The following is a 24295-nucleotide window of genomic DNA, read 5'->3' as shown; positions in this document are numbered from 1 at the left end:
ACATCATTAGTAAGGCCTCACCTAGATTACGCAGCTCAGTTCTGTTCTCCATATTACAGAATGGACATAAATTCAATGGAGAACATTCAGCATAGAATGACTAAATTAATACATAGCATTAGAAATCTTCCTTATGAAGAAAGATTGAAGACCCTTAAATTACATTCACTTGTTAGACGAAGAATGAGGGGAGACTTGATCGAAGTGTATAAGTGAACGATGGGTGTCAATAAAGGGGATATAAATAGGGTCTTGAGGATATCCCTCCAAGAGAGAACCCGCAGTAATTGATTCAAATTAGACAAGCTGAGATTTAGAAAGGATATAGGAAAGTACTGGTTTGGAAATAGGGTAGTTAACGAGTGGCACAGTCTGCCTAGTAGGGTTATCGAGGCTAAAACCTTGGGTAGTTTCAAATTTAGGTTGGATAAATACATGAGTGAGAGGGGTTGGATTTGAGTGGGACTTGCACATGGGTAAATAGAATTATCAAAGCTTGTTCCTTGGGTAGAATTGAAAATTGAGTTGGGCAAATACATATTCTGTTAGTGGGATGGATTGTGAAGGACCTGCCTAGTATGGGCCAACAGGCCTGCTGCAGTACTCCTCCTTTCTTATGTTCTTAAGCATTTACAAAGCCCAGAATAAACCAACATAGTATAATACAGTATATACTAAATAACAATGTATCCAATTCAACTGATGTCTCAGTACACCATCTACCTTAAGCTGCACTTATAACCGATTCCCATTTAGGTGTGATTTCCCCATACATCATCCACCTTAAGTTACACTTAAAGCCACTTCATGTGAAGGTCTGAGTCCCACTTATAACTCATATACAAATACAAATTTTTATTTCCTTGCAAGAGTACATTGAGATTATGTAATTACAATAGTGAGTTGCAGTGCAAAGAAAGTCACTACCATGGCTTGGCATTATGGACAGACTAAAGTTAATGGTGGGAGGGAGGTGGTAAAGGTTTTGTATAAGAGGGACTTGGACATCCAACAAGTTTATGTGAACATGTTAGACAGGTGTGGAGGCAAGTGGTTTTTCACAACTTGATGTGCTGTTGGAGTGCGAGCATGGTGATATTTATAAAGGGATTCAGGGAAACTGGTTAGCCAGACTTGAGTCTTGGAGGTGGGAAGAATATTGTCTGCACTCTGAACAAGGGGTGGGAATATTACATTTTGGAGGGGCATCTGAGCTGTAATGTTGGTGTACCTCTGGGAAGACAGTGATGGGTTGAGTGATGATGCAAGTGTTTCTGCTTTTTTTGGGTCACCTTATCTTGGTGGGAGATGGCTGGTGTGATAATAAGAAACAAATACAACAAGTACTGTACCAAAAAAGTTCTACTAACGGTATGGGTGGAAACAGCCAAGAACTTCAACTCTCATGGCAATATTGTTCTTCCATGTCTTAGGTCTAATCTCCAGAAAGCGTGCAGCAATGAGTTTATCAAAAATTGTCTTCAGTGGTGTATTACTGTCATAATTGCCATTAAACACCTAAAAAGATAAGATGTACACTAATTACACACAAGCTATCTTCAAGTAAATCTAAGTACTGTACTATACATGCAAATGTATATCAGTTTTATGTACCATAGTATTAAAAATGCTACCAACACATGCAGCTGATACTGTTATCTTCATAATCGGAGAGATCATGAGAGCTTACCTTGTCACTGCCATCAGGATTTCTGAGAGTATTCCAGGTACTTCCATCAGGAGAGTAACGAATAGTAAAGGACTCAACCCATTCATTCTTACCATCTCGTCCCTGTGTTACCACCCCTGATAACTTACTTGGCTTCAGGAAGTCAAACTAATGGAAAACCAAAAACATTATTAAAATTCACAGTATGAGGAAAAAATCATAAAATCTGAGTACAGTATGTCAATATCATAAATACAGTAGAGCCCCCATATCCATGGATTCGGTATCCAGGATTTCAGTTATTCACAGTTTACTGTGGCCCAAAGTAACCCTTAATTATGCTTAATAATGGCCCCAAAGTACAAAAGTAGTGATGCTGGCAGTCCTTCAAAGCCTAAGAGAAGCCGTGAAATACTTCCCATCAGTGAAAAAGTGCTAACTATGCATAGATTTATTTTGTATAATTTATCAATTAAGTACATACATAAATGAAAAATGACTTATATACAGGAGTCACTACTATTCATGGTTTTAGGTATCCATGGTAGTACTTCGAATGTATCCCCTGTGGATACGGGGGGACTACTGTACAGTCCCCATCCCTTTATCCAAAATTCTGAAATTCGAAAAGCTCTGAAAACTGAAGTTTTTTCATGGAGTGTGGAGCATCAGTTATCTCTACATAACTCCAACACCGCCAGTTGTGTCATAAGAACAAAAGAAAGGAGGAACACTGCAGCAGGCCTGTTGGCCTACATTAGGCAGGTCTTTCACAATCCATCCCACTAACAGAATATTTGCCCAACTCAATTTTCAATGCTAACCAAGAAACAAGCTTTGATAATTCTGTGATGAATGGTTTTGAAAACCGACAAGTTGAAGATTGAGACACTTATGCAACATATGGAAACCTTTATTGAGGAAACGTTTTGCCACACAGTGGCTTCATCAGTCCAATACAAAGTAGAAAAGTGTAAGGAGAAGAGAAGTTTGAGGTAATCAGTCCCTCAGCCTGGAGTCAATGTGTTCAGTCCATCAATCTTGTAGAATGTACAGCATAGGGCCGTTGACGTGGCTTATATACTGTAGTCAGGTGAGGCGAAGCAGGAGGAGGCGGGGTCATAGTGGTACCATCCACTAGTCGAAGTAGGTCTTTGTCCAAAGGTTGGACAAGTTTTGAAATATTATTTGAGTGGTGACATGTACTTAGCAGTGGTGACATGTATGTAGCTCAGTGGTGACGTGTACTTAGCTCAGTGGTGACGTGTACTTAGCTCTGTGAAGACCTGTTTGTGTGCTCTCTACGGATTGAACCAAGACGCCCTCCATCGAGCAACTTTACCAACAGCTTAAGGAAGAATTGAGGATGGCGAAGATGGAGATTCGGCGACTGACCGAGGAAAACAAGAAGATTCGTAGTAGTCCTCCTGTTTTGAGTCCTCAGGTCAAGAAGGGAAACTGGTCAGTGGCTGGACAGCAGGGAACGAAGTTGACGATCAAGAAGACAAATGGAAAGGTAGAAACGATGAAGAAGAAAGAGACTGCTGTGGAAACTGTTGTGGAAACATCTAATGCATTCTCGGTGCTACCCAACGAATGTGAGTCAACTACTGGGAACGTCATGACGAACGACAACAAGGAAGGTAAGAATATTGTTGTTGTTGGGGATAGCCAGGTTAGATACATGGATAGGGCATTCTGCTTTAAGGACAGGAGTAGGAGACAGAGGGTTTGCTTTCCTGGGGTTGGGATGGAGGACATTGTTAGCCGGCTTGACAACATCATGAACGGTAATGGGATCAATCCTATTATTTGCCTCAGTGCTGGAGGCAATGATGTAGGCAAGCGTAGAAGTTAGGATTTAGTTAGAAAGTTCAGGACGGCTATAGACATATTTAGGAAGAAGGGGGGGCACCCTGTTATATGTGGCATTTTTCCAAGAAGAGGTGTTGGTAATGAATGGTTGTCCTGAGCAATTGGTATTAATTGTTGGCTGGATAAACACTGTAAGGATAATGCAGTACCATTCATTGACAACTGGGACAACTTCTATGGCCGAAATGATATGTATGCCAGGGATGGGGTTCACTTATCCAGGGCAGGTGTGGGTATTTTTGCTAGCTCAGTCAAGGGGGTTGTTAGGACTTTAAACTAGGATTAGTTAGAGGTATGGGTTTAGAAATGATAAATAATGAGTAAGGATATATTGACTTATGCTCTGATATTAAGAACCTTAATAGTAACTGTCATGGAGTAACTCTGGGTAATGATAATTTCAGAAATTGTGTAAAAACAAAGATCAATAAGAAAAATGTGCAGAAGAAAAAAACATATGATGGTATTTTATGCTAACAGTCGAAGTGCAAGAAATAAAATTAATGAACTACGTTTGGTAGCATGTGCTGGGAACTTTGATATCATTGCATTAACTGAAATGTGGTATGATTTAAAGAGTCGGGATATGACTGCTGAGTGTAATATTCAGCGATTTAAGTTGTTCAATGTGGATAGATGTTATGGGAAGGGGGGAGGAGTTGCATTATATGTTCGAGAAAATATTAATTGTTGCATAAAAACAGGTATAAAAATAGATGGAACAGCAGCAGAATCTGTTTGGGTAGAGTTTGTAGAGGGTCAAGAAAAACTAATTCTAGGTGTAATATACCGACCTCCTGGCTTGGATCACGATAGAGGGAGACTTCTTTGGGACGAAATTGTTAGAGCTTCTAGACACAATAACATAGTCATAGTAGGGGACTTTAATTTTATTCAAATTGACTGGAATTCTTTGACAGGTAATCTAGAGTCCAGTGACTTTATGGAAACAGTTCAGGACTGTTTTCTGAAGCAGTGCGTAACAGAGCCTACCAGGGGTAATAATTTGCTAGACCTAATCTTGTCAAATAAGGAAACACTCGTAAATAATCTGGAGATCACTGAAGAGCTTGGCGCAAGTGATCACAAATCCATCACTTTTGGCATTAACTGGGAATGCAAGAATAATGATAACACAGTAAAAATCCCTAATTTTCGTTCTGCCGATTATAATGGACTTAGGGAACACCTGTCTAATCTTGACTGGGGTTATCTAGCTAATGATTTTATTGATTATGATCATACTTATGATTATGGAGGGATCTGCTTTTATGATTCTTTTCTTAATAATGTACACCGTGCCCAGAGTACATACATTCCCCAGAGAGAAATTAGGTCTAATAATAACAATCCCAAATGGGTTAACAGGAAGCTAAAGCATCTATTAGGGGAGAAAAGGGGAATTTATAGGCACATCAGAAGAGGAGAGGTTAACCTTACTGACCAATATGTTCAGCTTAAAAGAGAAGTAAAAAAGGGGATTGTAAAGGCTAAACGTGACTATGAAATTAGAGTTGCTAATGAATCGAAAACTAATCCAAAGGGGTTCTTTCAAGTGTAAAGGACGAAGGTGAAGGAAAAAGTAGAACCTCTGAAAATTAGGAATGGACAGCTGATGGATAATGAACTGGAAATGTGTTCCTTATTTAATGACTATTTTTTGTCAGTTTTTACACAGAAAGATGTAAATTAGATTCCAGTAATTAACAATTATTTAGTTCCTGATGAATCTAAATAAACTAACATTACTGTCACGAGGGACATGCTTATTAAACAGATAGACAAACTGAAGCAAAATAAGTCCCCAGGACCCGATGAGCTGTTTTCCAGGGTGCTTAAGGAATGCAAGATGGAGCTTAGTCAGCCATTAACGAGTGTGTTTAATTCGTCCATCTTTACTGGCGTTGTGCCAGAGTTGTGGAAGATGGTTAATGTGGTTCCTATATTAAAATCAGGGGATAAATCCACTCCTTCAAATTACCGTCCAACAAGCTTGACATTTATAATGGGCAAGTTATTAGAATCAATTATAGCTGACATTATCAGAAGTCACCTCGAAGAGCATAACTTGATAAATGAATCTCAGCATGGATTCACGAGAGGTCGTTCCTGCCTGACAAACTTACTGACGTTCTTCAATAGAACATTTGAGGCAGTTGACAGTGATAAGGAATATGATATTGTTTATTTGGATTTTAGTAAAGCCTTCGATAGAGTACCTCACAAGAGACTCTCAAGAAAAGTGGCAGCTCATGGTATAGGAGGTAAAGTTCTAGCATGGATAGAGGCATGGCTTACCAATAGAAAGCATAGAGTTACCATTAATGGAGTGAAATCTGAGTGGGGATTAGTCACTAGTGGCATTCCACAGGGATCAGTTTTGGGCCCTCTCTTGTTCATAATTTACATTAATGACCTTGATAAAGGGATTACGAGTGACATGAGTAAGTTTGCTGATGATACAAAGATAGGCCATATAATTCACTCTGAGGAGGATATCAATGAACTCCAGGACGATTTGGACAAATTAATGTCTTGGTCTGAAAAATGGCAGATGAAGTTCAATGTGGATAAGTGTAAGGTACTTTCCCTTGGTAATAAAAATAACCCTTGAAGCTATAATCTAGGTGAAGTAGAGCTTGATCATACAGAATGTGAAAAAGACTTGGGAGTCATGGTAAGCAGAAATCTAAAGCCAAGACAGCAGTGCCTTAGTGTGCGCAACAAGGCCAACAGATTACTTGGATTTATCTCAAGAAGTATAAGTAACAGAAGTCCAAAAGTTATTTTACAGCTCTATACATCACTAGTGAGGCCTCATTTAGATTATGCTGCTCAGTTTTGGTTCCCTTACTACAGGATGGATATAGATTCATTAGAGAACATACAGAGAAGAATGACTAAAATGATTTACTGTGTAAGGAACCTCCCGTATGAAGATAGACTTAAAGCCTTAAATCTCCACTCTCTGGAGAGGCGTAGAATGAGGGGAGATATCACTGAAGTGTATAAGTGGATGACGGGCATAAACAAGGGAGATATTAATAAAGTACTGAGGGTGTCGAACCAGGTAAGAACCAGAAATAATGGATTTAAGTTGGATAAATTTAGATTTAGAAAGGACATAGGTAAGTACTGATTTTCTAACAGGGTTGTAGATGCGTGGAACAGTCTTCCCAGTGGAGTGGTAGAGGCTAGAACCTTGAGTAGCTTTAAGAAGAGACTGGACAAAAATATATGAGTGGGAGGGGCTGGGTTTGATTGGTGTCATTGGGTATGGGAATTGTTTCTTGGGTAGCTTTGGGTAGAGGTCGTTTTTGATAAGGACCTGCCTCGCATGGGCCAGTAGGCCTTCTGCAGTGTTCCTCCATTCTTACGTTCTTATCCCACGATGATACAGTGTCATACTAGGCAGACTCTTCCACTCATAAACATAAGAACATAAGAAAGGAGGAACACTGCAGTAGGCAAGTTGGCCTATACTTGGCAGTTCCTTCACAAATCCAACCCACTAACAGAATAAACGTTAACCAAGCAATAAGCTTTGGTAATTCTATTTACTCACATGCAAGTCCCACTCAAATCCAACCCCTCTCACTCATGTATTTATCCAGCCTTATTTTGAAACTACCCAAGGGTTTAGCTTTGATAGAACCTTGGGTACCTTTAAGAAGAGATTGGACAAATATATGAGTGGGAGGAGCTGGGTATGATTAGTGTCATGGGTCCATAATAACATAAGAAAGGAGGAACACTGCAGTAGGCCTGTTGGCCTAGACCCCACCTTCATTCTGAAGTTCGAAACACTGCTGGCCCCAAGGGTTTCGGATAAAGGGATGGGGACTGAATCACTTTATGCAAATCAATTAATACATGCAGAATTTAAAATACAGATTGATAAATGAGACACTTAGTAAGTAGTAGGTTGGTAGACAGCAACCGCCCAGGGAGGTACTACCGTCCTGCCAAGTGAATGTAAAATGGAAGCCTGTAATTGTTTTACATAATAGCAGAATTGCTGGTGTCTTTTTTCTGTCTCATAAACATGAAAGATTTCGGGTATGCCTTGCTACTTCTACTTACATTTAGGTCACACTACACTTGCATGTACAAGTATATATATAAGCACCCCTTTGGGTTTTCTTCTATTATCTTACTAGTTCTTGTTCTTGTTAATTTCCTCTTATCTCCATGGAGAAGTGGAACAGAGTTTTTCCTCCATAAGCCATGTGTGTCATAAGAGGCAGCTAAAATGCAGGGGGAGCAAGGGGCCAGTAACCCCTTCTCCTGTATGCATTACTAAGTTAAAAAGAGAAACTTTTGTTTTTCTTTTTGGGCCACCCTGCTTCGGTGGGATACAGCCGGTTTGTTGAAAGAAGAAGAAATGAGACACTTGTGCAACATTTGGGAATCTTTATTCTGGAAATGTTTCACCATGCAGTGGTTCCTTCAGCCCAATGCAGAGAAAGGTGGAAGATGCAGAGGAGTTTGAGGCAATCAGTCCCTCAGCCTAGAGTCGATGAGTTCAGTCCATCAATATTGATAAAAGTACCTTTTAACAAGATTGATGGACTGAACACATTGACACTCGGCTGAGGGACTGATTACCTCAAGCTCTTCCTATCTTCCACTTTTCTCTGCACTGGACTGAAGAAGCCACTGTGTGGCTAAACATTTCCAGAATAAAGATTCCCAAATATTGCACGTGTCTCATTTATCAACTTGTCAGTTTTCTAAACCCTTTGTATACAAAATATAGAATACCTGCAAAATGTTTTGATAATACTAATTAATAATAACAGAAAAACAAATGCCTTTAAAAATACTCAGCAGTCATGTCTGTAAATTTTGTTGAAGAATTCTGTTGGTAATTCTACCAACATATATACAATTCTGTCATATTCCATTTAGTCATTACCTACCAGAGAAAAGTCACAATAATAACCACCTTCAGAGGATGGTTACATCTTTCTTCTTTCAACATATCCCACCGAGGTGGGGTGGCCCAAAAGGAAATATGAAAGTTTCTCCTTTTAACTTTAGTAATATATACAGGAGATGGGGTTACAAGCCCCTTGCTCCTGGCATGTTAGTCGCCTCTCTCGACATGCATGGCTTACGGAGGAAGAATTCTGTTTCACTTTTCCGTGGAGATAAGAGGGAAGCAACAAGAACAAGAACTAGTAAGGAAATAGAAGTAAACCCAGAGGTGTGTGTATATATATGCTTGTACATGCATGTGTAGTGTGACGTAAGCATAAGTAGAAGTAGCAAGATGTACCTGAAATCTTGCGTGTTTATGAGACAGAAAAAAGACACCAGCAATCCTACCATCATGTAAAACAATTACAGGCTTCCAATTTACACTCACCTGACAGGATGGTAGTACCTCCTTGGGCAGCTGCTACCTACTATCTACAAGGATGGTCACATATATAAGATTAATAACCTCCTTCAGAGGAAGGTCACACATGGTATAAACCTTGGTAATAAAAACCGACAAGTTGGGTCAGAAAGACACGTAAGGAAACACTATGACATATTTATTAGAAAACGTTTCGGTCCTGGGACCTTGATCAAGGGCCTAGGACCGAAACATTTTCTAATAAATATGTCGTAGTGTTTGCTTACGTGTCTTTCTAAACCATGGTCACATATATAACTTTCTTCAGAGGATGGTGACATATGTAACTTCTTTCAGAGGATGGTCACATATATAACATCCTTCAGTGGATGGTCACATATGTGACATCAACCCTTAAATGGTCCAAATGTATATATACGTCCACGTGCGTAGCGCCCCAAATTTTTTGAGAGGAAAAAAATGTTTTTTTTTTAATAGGAAAAAAGAGCATATGGTACCCAGGCATCCCCAATTATTTTAATATGGCGCACAGTGAGTGCGCACACCCATTCTCTCATGTCTAGGTGACTCAGGCTTATCGTGGCAATGTTGAATGAATGACAAAGAAAACGTATATAAACGTTTGGGGCGCTACGCACGTGAACGTATATATACGTTTGGACCGTTTAAGGGTTAATAATGCAGAGAATTCGTAGTTTGGAAGTTAGGAGGAGGTGCGGGATTACCAAAACTGTTGTCCAGAGGGCTGAGGAAGGGTTGTTGAGGTGGTTCGGACATGTAGAGAGAATGGAGCGAAACAGAATAACTTCAAGAGTGTATCAGTCTGTAGTGGAAGGAAGGCGGGGTAGGGGTCGGCCTAGGAAGGGTTGGAGGGAGGGGGTAAAGGAGGTTTTGTGTGCGAGGGGCTTGGACTTCCAGCAGGCATGCGTGAGCGTGTTTGATAGGAGTGAATGGAGACAAATGGTTTTTAATACTTGACGTGCTGTTGGAGTGTGAGCAAAGTAACATTTATGAAGGGATTCAGGGAAACCGGCAGGCCGGACTTGAGTCCTGGAGATGGGAAGTACAGTGCCTGCACTCTGAAGGAGGGGTGTTAATGTTGCAGTTTAAAAACTGTAGTGTAAAGCACCCTTCTGGCAAGACAGTGATGGAGTGAATGATGGTGAAAGTTTTTCTTTTTCGGGCCACCCTGCCTTGGTGGGAATCGGCCGGTGTGATAATAATAAAAATAAAAAAAACCTCCTCCTGGGGATGGTCACATTTATAAACTACTAGAGGGGGTGGGGGCATATTTACACTCCTCCAAGGGAAGACAACATAAACTTCAGAGAAATATACCTGTGATTGAGTTTGTGGACCCTTCTACCCTACCAAGATAAGTTGCAAGGTAAAAATGAGTTTCTTTTGACTTGTTCCATTGAACATTTAAAACTGGAGCATAACAAGAATCACAGCTACTTAGAGGAAAGTATGGGTTAATCTAATACTGCATTTCAACACTAACCCGGACATACTGCTCAGGTTTGGGTTCTGCTACCCAAGCCCCAGCAGACACAGATGGAATGAAGGGGCTGTTGAGACGAATGTTCTTTTTTCCGTAGAAAAAGTCTTGATTGTGTAAGACTGTGGAAACAGTAATCTGATGGTCTGACAGTGCACTATTCTCCAGACCCATCGGCTCATTACACTTGACTGTTAATGATAAAAACATTTCATGAGTAACAAAAAAGGAAAACATCATATAAAGCATAACAGTATTACTGTAATATAGCTTACTTGCAAATCCAACTCTAAATATTCAGTACTGGACGTTCCCCCACTTACAAACTCCCTAAGTTATACACATGTGTACTATACAATGAAGCACTTAGGAATTAATTACAGTTTTAAAACCAATGATCAACAGCATAAACATGTGTGAAATATAAGCATCCTTTATTCAGTACTTCTGTTTTCTACATAAACAACTTGTATGCAAGTTGAAAAAAGCAGGAATGGAAATCATCTGTACATTGGGGACTTTCTGTTGGGGGGCCACAGGCCCAAACACATGGAACTCCATATTCATTAAGAAATTAAAAAAACTAACACATGCCTTAAATATCCTATGGAGACAGAGTTGAAACACAGTCATCCTCTCACAGTCAATAAAAACCACAGACATAAATTCACTCCTCAAAACTGGCAGCAAAGCAAATGAAAAACTATATATGGGCCAATAACACTGACACCCCACACTGAAATCTTTGAAGGAGTGTCAAGAAGCAAGAATGCGGAATCACAAAAATTACACAATACAGGGCAACATGGAATTAAGAGCAGGTCATTCCTGCCTTTTACAACTGCTGGGCCATTACAATGTGGTCTTGGATGAGCTGGAAGACAAACTAAATGAAGATGTATACACAGACATTACAAAAGCCATTGACAAGTGTGATCATGGTATAATATCACATAATAGGTGTGCAAAAAGAATAAATGTTAAAATGGGGGCAGATGGATTTTTAATGTATTAATTTTTTGACAATAAAAAATTTGAGGTCTCATAAAATTCTTCTGTGTGTGAGTAACATTTTAGTTAAAGAATAAAAAAGACAATATTATGACCAAAACAATACAGACTACCTGCACACAGGACACTGAAACTTACGGCAATGTTTCGGTATAACTTAAACCACTAACTAGATACACAGGTCCAATGGTCCTAGTTGTAACAAAACATCATTTTAGCTTTTAGATAATTTAACTCCAACAATTCTAAATCAACCTTTTGTTTAATAAATGTATGAAAGAGGGGAAGGTACCTAGGGATTGGCAGAGAGCATGTATAGTCCCTTTATATAAAGGGAAAGGGGACAAAAGAGATTGTAAAAATTATAGAGGAATAAGTTTACCGAGTATACCAGGAAAAGTATACGGTAGGGTTATAACTGAAAGAATTAGAGGTAAGACAGAATGTAGGATTGCGAATGAGCAGGGAGGCTTCAGAGTGGGTAGGGGATGTGTAGATCAAGTGTTTACATTGAAGCATATATGTGAACAGTATTTAGATAAAGGTAGGGAAGTTTTTATTGCATTTATGAATTTAGAAAAGGCATATGATAGAGTGGATAGAGGAGCAATGTGGCAGATGTTGCAAGTATATGGAATAGATGGTAAGTTGCTAAATGCTGTAAAGAGCTTTTATGAGGATAGTGAGGCTCAGGTTAGGGTGTGTAGAAGAGAGGGAGAATACTTCCTGGTAAAAGTAGGTCTTAGACAGGGATGTGTAATGTCACCATGGTTGTTTAATATATTTGTAGATGGGGTTGTAAAAGAAGTAAATGCTAGGGTGTTCGGGAGAGGGGTGGGGTTAAATTATGGGGAATCAAATTCAAAATGGGAATTGACACAGTTACTTTTTGCTGATGATACTGTGCTTATGGGAGATTCTTAAGAAAAATTGCAAAGGTTAGTGGATGAGTTTGAGAATGTGTGTAAAGGTAGAAAGTTGAAAGTGAACATAGAAAAGAGTAAGGTGATGAGGGTATCAAATGATTTAGATAAAGAAAAATTGGATATCAAATTGGGGAGGAGTATGGAAGAAGTTAATGCTTTCAGATACTTGGGAGTTGACGTGTCGGCGGATGGATTTATGAAGGATGAGGTTAATCACAGAATTGATGAGGGAAAAAAGGTGAGTGGTGCATTGAGGTATATGTGGAGTCAAAAAACTTTATTTAAGGAGGCAAAGAAAGGAATGTATGAAAGTATAGAAGTACCAACACTCTTATATGGATGTGAAGCTTGGGTAGTAAATGCAGCAGTGAGGAGATGGTTGGAGGCAGTGGAGATGTCCTGTCTAAGGGCAGTGTGTGGTGTAAATATTATGAAGAAAATTCGGAGTGTGGAAATTAGAAGAAGGTGTGGAGTTAATAAAAGCATTAGTCAGAGGGCAGAAGAGGGGTTGTTGAGGTGGTTTGGTCATTTAGAGAATGGATCAAAGTAGAATGACATGGAAAGCATATAAATCTATAGGGGAAGGAAGGAGGGGTAGGGGTCGTCCTCGAAAGGGTTGTTAAGAGGGGGTAAAGGAGGTTTTGTGGGCGAGGGGTTTGGACTTCCAGCAAGCGTGCGTGAGCGTGTTAGATAGGAGTGAATGGAGACGAATGATACTTGGGACCTGACGATCTGTTGGAGTGTGAGCAGGGTAATATTTAGTGAAGGGATTCAGGGAAACCGGTTATTTTCATATAGTCGGACTTGAGTCCTGGAAATGGGAAGTACAATGCCTGCACTTTAAAGGAGGGGCTTTGGGATATTGGCAGTTTGGAGGGATATGTTGTGTATCTTTATACGTGTGTGCTTCTGAACTGTTGTATTCTGAGCGCCTCTGCAAAAACAGTGATGGTGTGTGAGTGTGGTGAAAGTGTTTTCTTTTTGGGGATTTTCTTTCTTTTTTGGGTCACCCTGCCTCGGTGGGAGATGGCTGACTTGTTGAAAAAAAAAAAAAAAAATTCTAAATCATTTAATGGCTAACTGAAAATTTTAAATGAGTATGCTAGCGATGATATTATATCGACAAAAGTATGAGGGCAAAAATTGGTGTATGTGATCATAATTTTTTTTCATCGATTAACATGTAATATTACAGAAATATGCACACCTGCAAGTCAAGATTATGCAGCCACACAACTCAGAGTCTCAATGCACTCTGCTGCCATTCACATTTTTGGCACTTTTGACTGCTTTCCTGGCACTGTTTATAATACTGCCAACTTGAATGTTTATTATTTTATGGTTAATGGATGGTTCTAGATACTGATACTGCAGTATTTGCACTATGTGTTTATAGTGTTAAGACTTAACAGCTCAAACCCTTAGCACTAAAGTTTAGGAGGAGACAAGATAATATACAAGAAATTTGGAGGAACTGTCATAATGACTATGAGCTAAAAAATTGTCAAAGTTGCCTCACAAAATCACGTGCTGAGTTACAAAGAATGAATAACTGAAAACACGAAAAATCACCTATCTGCTTACAAAAAGGAGATGACATGACAACCACTAAAGTTAATAAAATGATACAAGAAGCAGGTAAAAAAAAATTCTTTAACCATTAACAGAGAGAATAAGAGACTACAAATGAAGACAGGGAAAAAAAAGATGATGCAAAATAGATAAAATGTTTTTCTTTGCAAATACAGTGATAAAATACTGACAAGAGAACAACCAGAAGGTACTATGTTTTACAACCATTGGAACCTATAAAAAATTATATGACAAACTAAAAAGTGAAAAAGGAACTCCACAAGCATAACTCTGCTTCTATAAATACCAATGAGTAATTCTCCAAACACAATACTGTTAGGAAAATGGACAAAAATACAACTAATGTGACATTATTTTGGCAATGTTTTGCTCTCCAGTTCTGTCAAGCCATTACGACTTGACAAAGCTCCTGGAGAATAAAATATTGCGACAATAAAATGTCACATTAATTGCATCTGTGTCCATTTACCTAACATTTTGTCAGTAATTCTACTATTATTATCAAACACAATACTCTCCTTCACGTACTTGTTTACTTTTAATGTGTACATACCGCTAACTATTGGTGTAGTAACAGTTGTGACGAGACTACACCCAATGACCTCAAATCTTAATGCAATGCCTTTGAACCAGTCAGTGGGATAAAGTTTCAGGTACCGTGCCTCTACAGGCTCATCAAACATTTGTTTTACAGGCTCTGATGCACTAACAGGGCCTCTGAAAACCTGCAGTTACACAAAATATTAAAAAATGTTAGTCAAAAGCAAATAGGGTTATATTATACCTACACCAAATGCTGATGAATTTTTTAGTTCACAAAACCTTGAATTATATTACTGTGTGTTTGTGTATGTGTGCGCATGCATGTGCGTGCATGTGTGTATGTGTAAGTATCATGGGTGTGCCAAAGTATCAGTATCAAGCGACTTAACCCTTCGACTGTACATATACGTCTTACGAGCCAGTGTTTTTGACGTATTTTTACCCAAAAATTCTAGAGGCTTCAAATCAAGCAGGAGAAAGCTGGTAGGCCCACATATGAGAGAATGGGTCTGTGTGGTCAGTGTGCACAGTATAAAAAAAAATCCTGCAGCACACAGTGCATAATGAGATAAAACCTCCGACCGTGTTTTGAGATTAAAACACCGACTTTGAGGTGTAATTTCATGTAGTATTTATGATTGTATTCTCATTTTCTTGGTCTCATTTGATAGAGTGGAAGGCATAGTACAGAAACATAGATGATTTTGATTGGTTTCACGATGTAAAGGACCTTGAAATTGCGATCAGAGTAGCAGAAATGTTCGATTTTTGCCGATGTTCAAGAGTAAACAAATGACGTCATTGTCCAATAAGTGTCCAACTAGCCATTCTAATATGCAGTCGTGAATGGGTTGACATTATTTATACAATTATTACAATAATGCAGTAGTCTGCATAACAGTAAATCTTATATTTTTTGTGTGAATAAAAATTCAAAATAGAAAGCAAAAGTAATATAAGAGGGGCTGATAAACAGAGAAAATTTTATTTTAGTGCCAGGAATGTCTGCATTGTTCATTCTGGACCCTATTTTGAAATTGGCATCTCTTTTAATTTGTGTGAAATTGGCCAAATTGCCAATTTCTGATCACTTTATTGGGTAGTTGAAATCTGCAAATGGGCAGTTTCTTGTGCTCAATCAATAGAACAAATGGATTTCTAAAGAAATAGCTATGAGTTTGGTCGACTGGAAACAATGGAACTGGCTGAAAATAGGGCTCAAAATGGGCAAAATTGCCAATGCATAAATATTGCCGAGATCGCTAACTTCGCAAGAGCATAATTCCGTAAGTTTTCAATCAAATTTTGTACTTTTGGTGTAATTATCATCGAGAAAAGATTCTCTATAATTTCATAAGAAAATAATCATTTTTTTTTTTAAAGTCTTCGACACTGAGAGCAAATTTGTGAGCAGGAGTCTCGACAATCAAAGGGTTAAAGAATATCATCACTGGATGAGCAGCCCATCTTAAAAATTCTACTTATCAGTCTATCATTATCCTTATCATAGTAATAGCAACATTATTGTGATCTATGAATGTGGTATCTTCTGACATCATCACTTCAGTTTTACACATGAAACTTTTGCTTTGTTGAATGATTTTAGTTTGTCCTATGCTCTGTTTCAGTCTTTATTTCCTCCATTCTTCCATAGCAGAGCACATGAAACTTGCTCTCACTGAACAACATATTTCTGTCTGAGGCTCATCCTGAAGACTCACTGTGCCTTCAGATAAAGAGATGACTAAATATGGAGACAGCAGAAGCAGTGGAGAAGTACAAATGATGAGATCAGGTCATCAACCTTCAAGTAGTAGTTCTGAGGTGGTCAGTCCTTCAGACATGAGAAGTGATCAGCATCAAAGTCTTGAACATTGTTCAAGATTATTAAGCAGAACATTTCTCATAGCTGAGGAACTGACCACTTCAAAACTACTTTATCAAGGTTACTGAACTGATCACATGTCTTAATATAGAGCATACCTGATACAATGGTTATATAAAAAAAAACCACATAGATCAATGGAATGGATTACAAGAGAAGGTAGACTAGATACCGAAGAGGGAGCATCACATGCTTAGCTCTGTTTCTATAGCTGCAAACAGGTGAATACAAAATAAAGTTATTTCAAAATTAACAAGGATATAATATTTAATTTATAAGGATATTACCTTTGGGGGCCCTGTTTTGATGTTGAAATCAGCTGGCAGTACACTCCAGATGATGTTGTCATGAGAGAGCTGAAGTGTGAAAGCTGTGACTCGTTCTCGAGTCAGAGGGTTGCCAGCTACCAGCACACCATACACAGGAACAACTGAGCCCAAGTCCACTTGCACAAACTGCTTCTTATCATTAACCAATGGTGCCCAGCTACCAGCTAAGAGACATTATATACACGTCACTTTAAATATATTCATTATGCAAACTACATTTTAAAATGAGTACAATACTTTTGTCAGTTAAGATTACATGTATTTAAATTTATAATGAAAAATTTCTTTATACTCTATTAAAAACAAACTATTGTATACATACTATTGTATGTATGTATGCATGTATGTATGTATGCATTATCTGGTACGTATGTAGTAACTGGAGCCTCACTTTTTCTTCTTTCAACAAACCGGCCGTATCCCACCAAGACAGGGTGGCCCAAAAAGAAAAACGAAAGTTTCTCTTTTTAAATTTAGTAATATATACTGGAGAAGGAGTTACTAGTTACTTGCTCCCAGCATTTTAGCTGTCTTTTACAACACACATGGCTTACAGAGGAAGAATTCTGTTCCACTTCCCCATGGAGTGGAGCCTCACTATCCTCATTAAACTCTTAACTGTTTAAGTAACCTACCACCTATTCCATATCTTTCCAACATCTGCCATATTACTCCCCTTTCCACCTTATTATAAGTATTTTCTAAGCCCATAAATGCAATGAAAATTTCCTTACCTTTATCTAAATATTATTCACTTACATACATTAATGTGAACACTTGGTCTACACATCCCCTACTCTTCCTATAGCCTCCTTATTCATCTGAAATTCTGCTCTCTGTCTTGCCCTTAATTCTTTCAATAATAATTTTACTATACGTACACTTTACCTGGGATACCCAACAGGCTTATTTCCTTATATTTCTCACACTCTTTTATCCCATCTGCCTTTAAACAAAGGAACTATACACATTATTTGCCAATCATTAGATACTTTCTCCCCTTTCATACATTTATTAAACAAATGCACCAACCACCCAAAAACTGTATCCCTACCTGTTTTTAATATTTCTGTCTTGAGCTCAACACTCCCTGCTGCTTTATACTCTTTCATTCTACCCACAGCCTCACACACCTCCCCACACACATCTGGCTCTTCCTCACTCCTGGCCAATGCATGAAATCACTGTCTCCTTTTCTTCAACATTTAACAGTTCCTCAAAATATTCCCTCCATTTTTCCAATATCTCTACCTCCCCACCTAATAATTCCCTTATTTTATTTTTAATTGTTAAATCCATTTTTTCTTTAAGCTTTCTCAACTTATTAATCACACTCCAAAACTTTTTCTTATTCTCAGAGAAAATTTGTTGACAAAACCTCATCCACTTTCTCATTTGCTCTTCTTTTTTTTACTTACACACACAAATATATATACAGAAGAAACAAAAATTGAAATACATACACACACACACACCCAGGGGCCAGGAGCTGTGAATTGACCCCTGCAACCACATATAGGCAAGAACACTCCCTCACACAAATATATAAACACACAAGATCACATCCATACCCACATGCACACCCACATCCAAACCAACAACCCTCACCCCAACACACACATATACTGTATATATGGTAAACCCTCAGTTTAATGGACTTCAGTTTAATAATGGACTGAAAATACAATATAGAATCTGCTGGATCAGTTAACTTGGAATGAGCAAATAAAGAATGTTGGTTATAGAACTGTGGTGTCATTATGAACAAAGGAACATGCCACCATTTTCATTTACCATAACTGGCACTACCGGATATCCACTTCCATCTAGCAATCCATTACAATCAACTGAACGTTTACCACATGTAAGAGTTATTGTAAATAATATTTACTGTGTTCAATAATAACCCACATGGAGACAGAAACACAGGAGGTTGACTGATCTATATATTTTGACCCGCTTCTGGGATCCTCATCATCTGCTGAAGAGGATCCCAGAAAGGGGGGTCAAAATACGTATACAGATCAGTCAACCTCCTGTGTTTGTCTCCATGTGGATTATTATTGAGCACTGACAAGTGTTCATTACACTTTAGTTATTCAATATTTACTGTTTTAATATGTGAGCTTCAATAACTATCATATGTGAACCTCCATCCACTCACAGGTAAGAGTGCCATCACTGTTATAGAGACGTGCATTAGACGGCGCGAAGGTGGAGTTACGTGCAGGAGTGGAAGAGAAAGCGCTGTCTCCAATATGTTCAAGCAGATTTATATACCTAGATTATAATGAACAGGAAAATAATATCAGAGATAAAATAGTTAAATCTGCACCATCATCAATCATTGTTATCAACCACTGTTATCATCATCTCCTAATTTCATGCCCAGATAGGACAGACAAGTTTGTACAGTGGAACCTTGTTTTTCGGCCGCTTTGTTTATCGGCCGATTCGTATTTAGGCTGGTTTTTCGGTGGAAATTTTGCTCCATATTTCAGCCGTTGCCTCGTATATCGGCCGTATTAGACACATTAGCCCGCCTCTCCCGCCGGGCTTTGGTGACTCAGTATCCCTTTGTCTGTCGGCAAGTGAGCATGTACTCTGAGCAATCATCCAAACATTTCCTTAAAATCCATTGTTATTGGTGGTTTTTTTATTAAGTGTGACTGTGAAATAAGTCACCATGGGCCCCAAGAAAGTTCCTAGTAAAGTTCTTTTGGTAAAGAAAGTGAGAAACACGATGGAATTTAAGAAGGAAGTAATAGAAAATTATGAGAGCAGTGTACGGGTGCTGGAACTTGCCAGGATGTATGGCAAAAACAAATCAACAATCACTTTTATCCTGGCAAAGAAAGAACAAATTAAGGAAGCTGATGTGGCAAAAGAGGTAAACCTGTTAACAAAAAAGTGATCACAAACAAATGAAGATGTAGAGAAGTTGTTGGAGGACCACAGGGAATAGCTAACCACTGAAGAGCTGCAACACCTTCAACTGGAACAGCAACAGACCACAGCTGAGGAACTTGCTTCAGAGGAGGAAGAGGAAAAGAGAGGGAAGGATGTGCCTTCTTCAGTGATTAAGGACATTTGTGCAAAGTGGAATGAGGTGCAAACTTTTGTGAAGAAATATCACCCTGACCAAGCTGAAACAAGCCATATCTGCAACATGTTCAATGAAAAAACCTTGTCCCATTTTAGGGAAATCTTAAAGATATGCCAGAAACAGAGTACTCTGGACAGTTATTTTGTGTGACAGAGGCCCAGTGATTCAAGCTGGTCCTAGTGGCATTAAAAGACAAAGCAAGGAAGTAACCCCAGAGAGGGACTTGTTACCTAAAGTCTGTATGGAGGGGGATTCCCCTTCCAAACAATAATCCACCCTCCCTCTCTCCTCCTCCTCCCCCCTTTCTTCCATAAGCCAACAAGTCTTCAATAAAGGTATGTAATAGTGATTTAAATGTTCTTAATTTATTTTATTTAGTTCTCATTGTTTTGTGTATGTAAAACTATAATTAATCTTTAAAAAAGTATTGTTTGTGAATATTTTTGGGTGTCTGGAACGGATTAATTGTATTTACATTAATTCTAACGGGAAATATTGCTTCGAATTTAGGACGACCTTCTGGAACGGATTATGGCTGAAAAACGAGGTTCCACTGTATATGAAAAAACTAGGTTAACAAAATATGCAGTGCCACCGAAAACTTCATAACTTCTACAGAGAAACATTTTGTAATAAGTACTGCAGAACTCAAATGTGTGACTCTGGTACTGTACCTCTGCATTACATGACTAGTACATTGGTGCTATATCATGTGACTAGTATTGTACCACTACATTATGTGACTAGTACTGTAACACTATATTATGTGATATAATGTTACAAGTGTTGCTCACATGTATTAAACATATTATCACATATTGCTCTTATGTATTATATACATCACATGTGTTGTTCACATGTATTTCACATGCTACATTTGTTGCTCACATGTATTACACATGTCACATGTGTTGCTCACATGTATTACACATTACATGTGCTGCTCACATGTATTACACACACATCACTTGTGTTGCTTGCATGTATTGTACATGTTGCTCATATGTATTACACATGTCACATGTGTTGCTTGCATGTATTACACACAAATTGTATGTGTTGCTCATATATATTACACACACACACACATCACATGTGTTGCTCACATGTATTACACATGACTGCCACAGTCTCTAGTGTGTCTGACAGGACAACAGTTTTAAAACTGTGATCCTTATACCATTACAATACTCATAAACAAAACTAGCAACTTTATTTCTTTGTGTAATATACAAAGTACAGTTTACATGTAACAAAATATTGTTAAGACAAAGAAAGCCACTAGTATGCATAAGCATTTCAGGCAGACTAATAATAATGCTTACACACTACTTAAAACGAGACATAGGTTACTGAGAGGTAAATTTTAATTATGTATTACAAAAAAAGAGGGGTAGCAAAAATATTACTATTAGTACAATTTACAATAATGCTTACAGACTACTCAAGACTAGACATAGGTTATTGAGTGGTAAAATGTTAATTATGCATTATTATAAAAAGAGTTAGCAAAAATATTACAACTGGTGTAATTTAAAATAGAGAGGTAGCAAGTAGCACAACTTACAATATTACAATTTTGAGTGTGCATAAATACTTTAAATTGATTTAGTGATCTTAAGTTAATTGGGATTTATTAAGTAGTTTCAAACTGACTCTGTGATTTCAGACTATGGGAAGATTATAAGAGATGGTGAAGAAACAGGAAGTAGTTGAATGAACTAGTTACGTTTGGTATAGCAAAGTGTTAGTGTAATTATGTTTGGGAGAAGAGGAAATTTTTAATTATAGCTCTAAAGAGACTGGCAAACAGGGGACTTTTCGCTGGTTCAGGCAATGAATTCCAGATCTTGGGGCCCTTTATGTGCACTGCATTTTTGCGTAAGGTAAGACAGACACTGGGGATGTCTAAGAGAGCTCTGTGCCTTGTGTTGTACCTATGTGTTCTGTTGTAGCTATCAAGAAGTAGTTTGAGGGGAGGGTTTATATACAATTCAATTCAAAATTATTTTTTTTGCCTAGTATACAATGTGTAATGTATATGTAGTAAAATATTGTTAACCCTTAAACGGTCCAAACGTATATATACGTTCACGTGCGTAGCGTCCCAAACGTATATATGTGTTTTCTTTGTAATTCATTCAACAATGCCACAATAAGCCTGAGTCACCTAGACATGAGAGAATGGGTATGCGCACTCACTGTGCGCCATATTAAAATAATTGGGGACGCCTGGGTACCATATGCTCTTTTTTCCTATTAAAAAAAATATGGGGCACTACGCGAGTGAACGTATACATACGTTTGGACCGTTTAGGGGTTAAGCACAAAAAAAGCCACTATCATGCTGTACATTTTGGGCAGACTAATCCTAACACTTACACACTACTTAAAACTAAACACAGGTCATGGAATGATGAATTTTAATTATACATTAATACAAAAAGAGGGGTGGCCAAAAAATTTATAATTAGTAAAATTTATAGTAGAGGAGTTGCAAAATAAAAAAATATTACAGTTAGTACAATTTATAATAGTACAATTTAAACTGTGTATCAATATTTAAATTAATTTAAGCATTCTTAAGTTAACTGGGATTTCTTGAGTAGTTTCAAACTGGTTCTATGATGGAGTTTAATGTTCTATATGTATAACAAGCACAGTAATATGAGTGCACATTTAGTATATTAAGTAAGTTCAAACTCTTAAAGAATGGAGGGGTGTGTTGTCTGGTGCGGGAACTGGTGATCATCCACACAGAAGCATTTTGTTGGGTTATTAATCGTTTAAGATGATTAGTCATAGTAGATCCCCAAGCACAAACACCATAGGTGAGGTAAGAATAGATTAGAGTGGTAGTGCAAGTAGTGCTGTTTGGGGTACATAGTACCATATCTTGAAAAGGATGCCTACTGTTTTGGAGACCTTCTTTGCTATATGTTGGATTTTTTTTTTTGTTTTTTTTTGATGTGGGTGTGAAATTTAAGGTTGCAGTCAAGGTGAAGACCTAAAAATTTGCCCTCTGTGTGTCTTGTAATGGGGGAACCATTGATCAATATGTTAAGTTAGATACTTAGTTTTGTTTCCAAACAGCATGTAGCAGGTTTTGTTTATACAGTGGACCCTTGACCAACGATGGCATCGTCTAACATTAAATCCGACTAGCGATACATTTCAACGCAAAAATTTTGCCTCGACTAGCGCTAAAACACTTGACCAACACTATTCGTTCCGTTCGAGACGCGTCCACTTGTGGCCAGTGTACAAGCCAGCCAGCCAGCCACCGCAGTCCCATCCAAACATACAATCGGAACATTTCATATTATCACAGCGTTTTTAGTGATTGCACCTGCAAAGTAAGTCACCATGGGCCCCAAGAAAGCTTCTAGTGCCAACCCTACAGCAAAAAGGGTGAGAATTACTATGGATATGAAGAAAGAGATCATTGCTAAGTATGAAAGTGGAGTGCGTGTCTCCAAGCTGGCCAGGTTGTACACAAAACCCCAATCAATCATCGCTACTATTGTCGCCAAGAAAACGGCAATCAAGGAAGCTGTTCTTGCCAAAGGTGCAACTATGTTTTCGAAACTGAGATCGCAAGTGATAGAAGATGTTGAGAGACTGTTAATGGTGTGGATAAACGAAAAACAGATAGCAGGAGATAGCATCTCTCAAGCGATCATATGTGAAAAGGCTAGGAAGTTGCATGACGATTTAATTAAAAAAATGCCTGCAACTAGTGGTGATGTGAGTGAATTTCAGGCCAGCAAAGGTTGGTTTGAGAGATTTAAGAATCATAGTGGCATACATAGTGTGATAAGGCATGGTGAGGCTGCCAGTTCGGACCAAAAAGCAGCTGAAAAATATGTGCAGGAATTCAAGGAGTAGTACATAGACAGTGAAGAATTGAAACCTGAACAAGTGTTTAATTGTGACACTGACAATGTTGTGAAACACTTTAAGAATGTCATAAAGGAACGAGAGGTACAGGCCTCTATGGACAGATATGTTGTGCGACAGAGGTCCAGTGACTCTCAAGCTGGTCCTAGTGGCATTAAAAGAAGAAGGGAAGTAACCCCGGAAAAGAACTTGCTACCTCAAGTCCTAACACCATCCACACTCTCCCCTCCTCCCATCCCATCAATCATCACCAGATCTTCAATAAAGGTAAGTGTCATATAATTGTACATGTCTTCTTCAGTTTGTATGTATTAAAATTAATATTTCATGTGGTAAAATTTTTTTTTTCAATACTTTTGGGTATCTTGCACAGATTAATTTGATTTCCATTATTTCTTATGGAGAAAATTAACTCGACTAACGATAATTTCGATTAACGATGAGCTTTCAGGAACGGATTAATATCGTTGGTCGAGGGTCCACTGTATTGAGTGATCATAAGTATTGAGTGGTCATCATAAGTAGCCAAATCTAAGTAAATAAAATAAGAAATATAAAACACAGGATTGACTAATTACATGACAGGGTAAAT

General features: G+C 38.2%; 1 protein-coding gene across 1 annotated transcript in view; it reads right to left on the bottom strand.

The window, feature by feature from the left end:
* The window catches only part of LOC128697360 (hemocytin), a 444623-nt gene that overhangs the window by 204045 nt on the left and 216283 nt on the right, over positions 1-24295 (bottom strand). The window contains exons 55-60 of the mRNA XM_070093851.1: positions 18862-18977; positions 16656-16861; positions 14494-14665; positions 10414-10601; positions 1691-1837; positions 1371-1518 (exon numbers count right to left, since the gene is read on the bottom strand). Of these exons, the coding sequence (XP_069949952.1) occupies positions 1371-1518; positions 1691-1837; positions 10414-10601; positions 14494-14665; positions 16656-16861; positions 18862-18977 (977 nt within the window). The remainder of the gene's footprint in view (positions 1-1370; positions 1519-1690; positions 1838-10413; positions 10602-14493; positions 14666-16655; positions 16862-18861; positions 18978-24295) is intronic.

Source organism: Cherax quadricarinatus, chromosome 44 (genome assembly GCF_038502225.1).
Source record: "Cherax quadricarinatus isolate ZL_2023a chromosome 44, ASM3850222v1, whole genome shotgun sequence".
Classification (NCBI taxonomy): domain Eukaryota; kingdom Metazoa; phylum Arthropoda; class Malacostraca; order Decapoda; family Parastacidae; genus Cherax; species Cherax quadricarinatus.
Note: the sequence above shows the minus strand (reverse complement) of the source record. Positions and strands in the feature narration are given on the sequence as shown.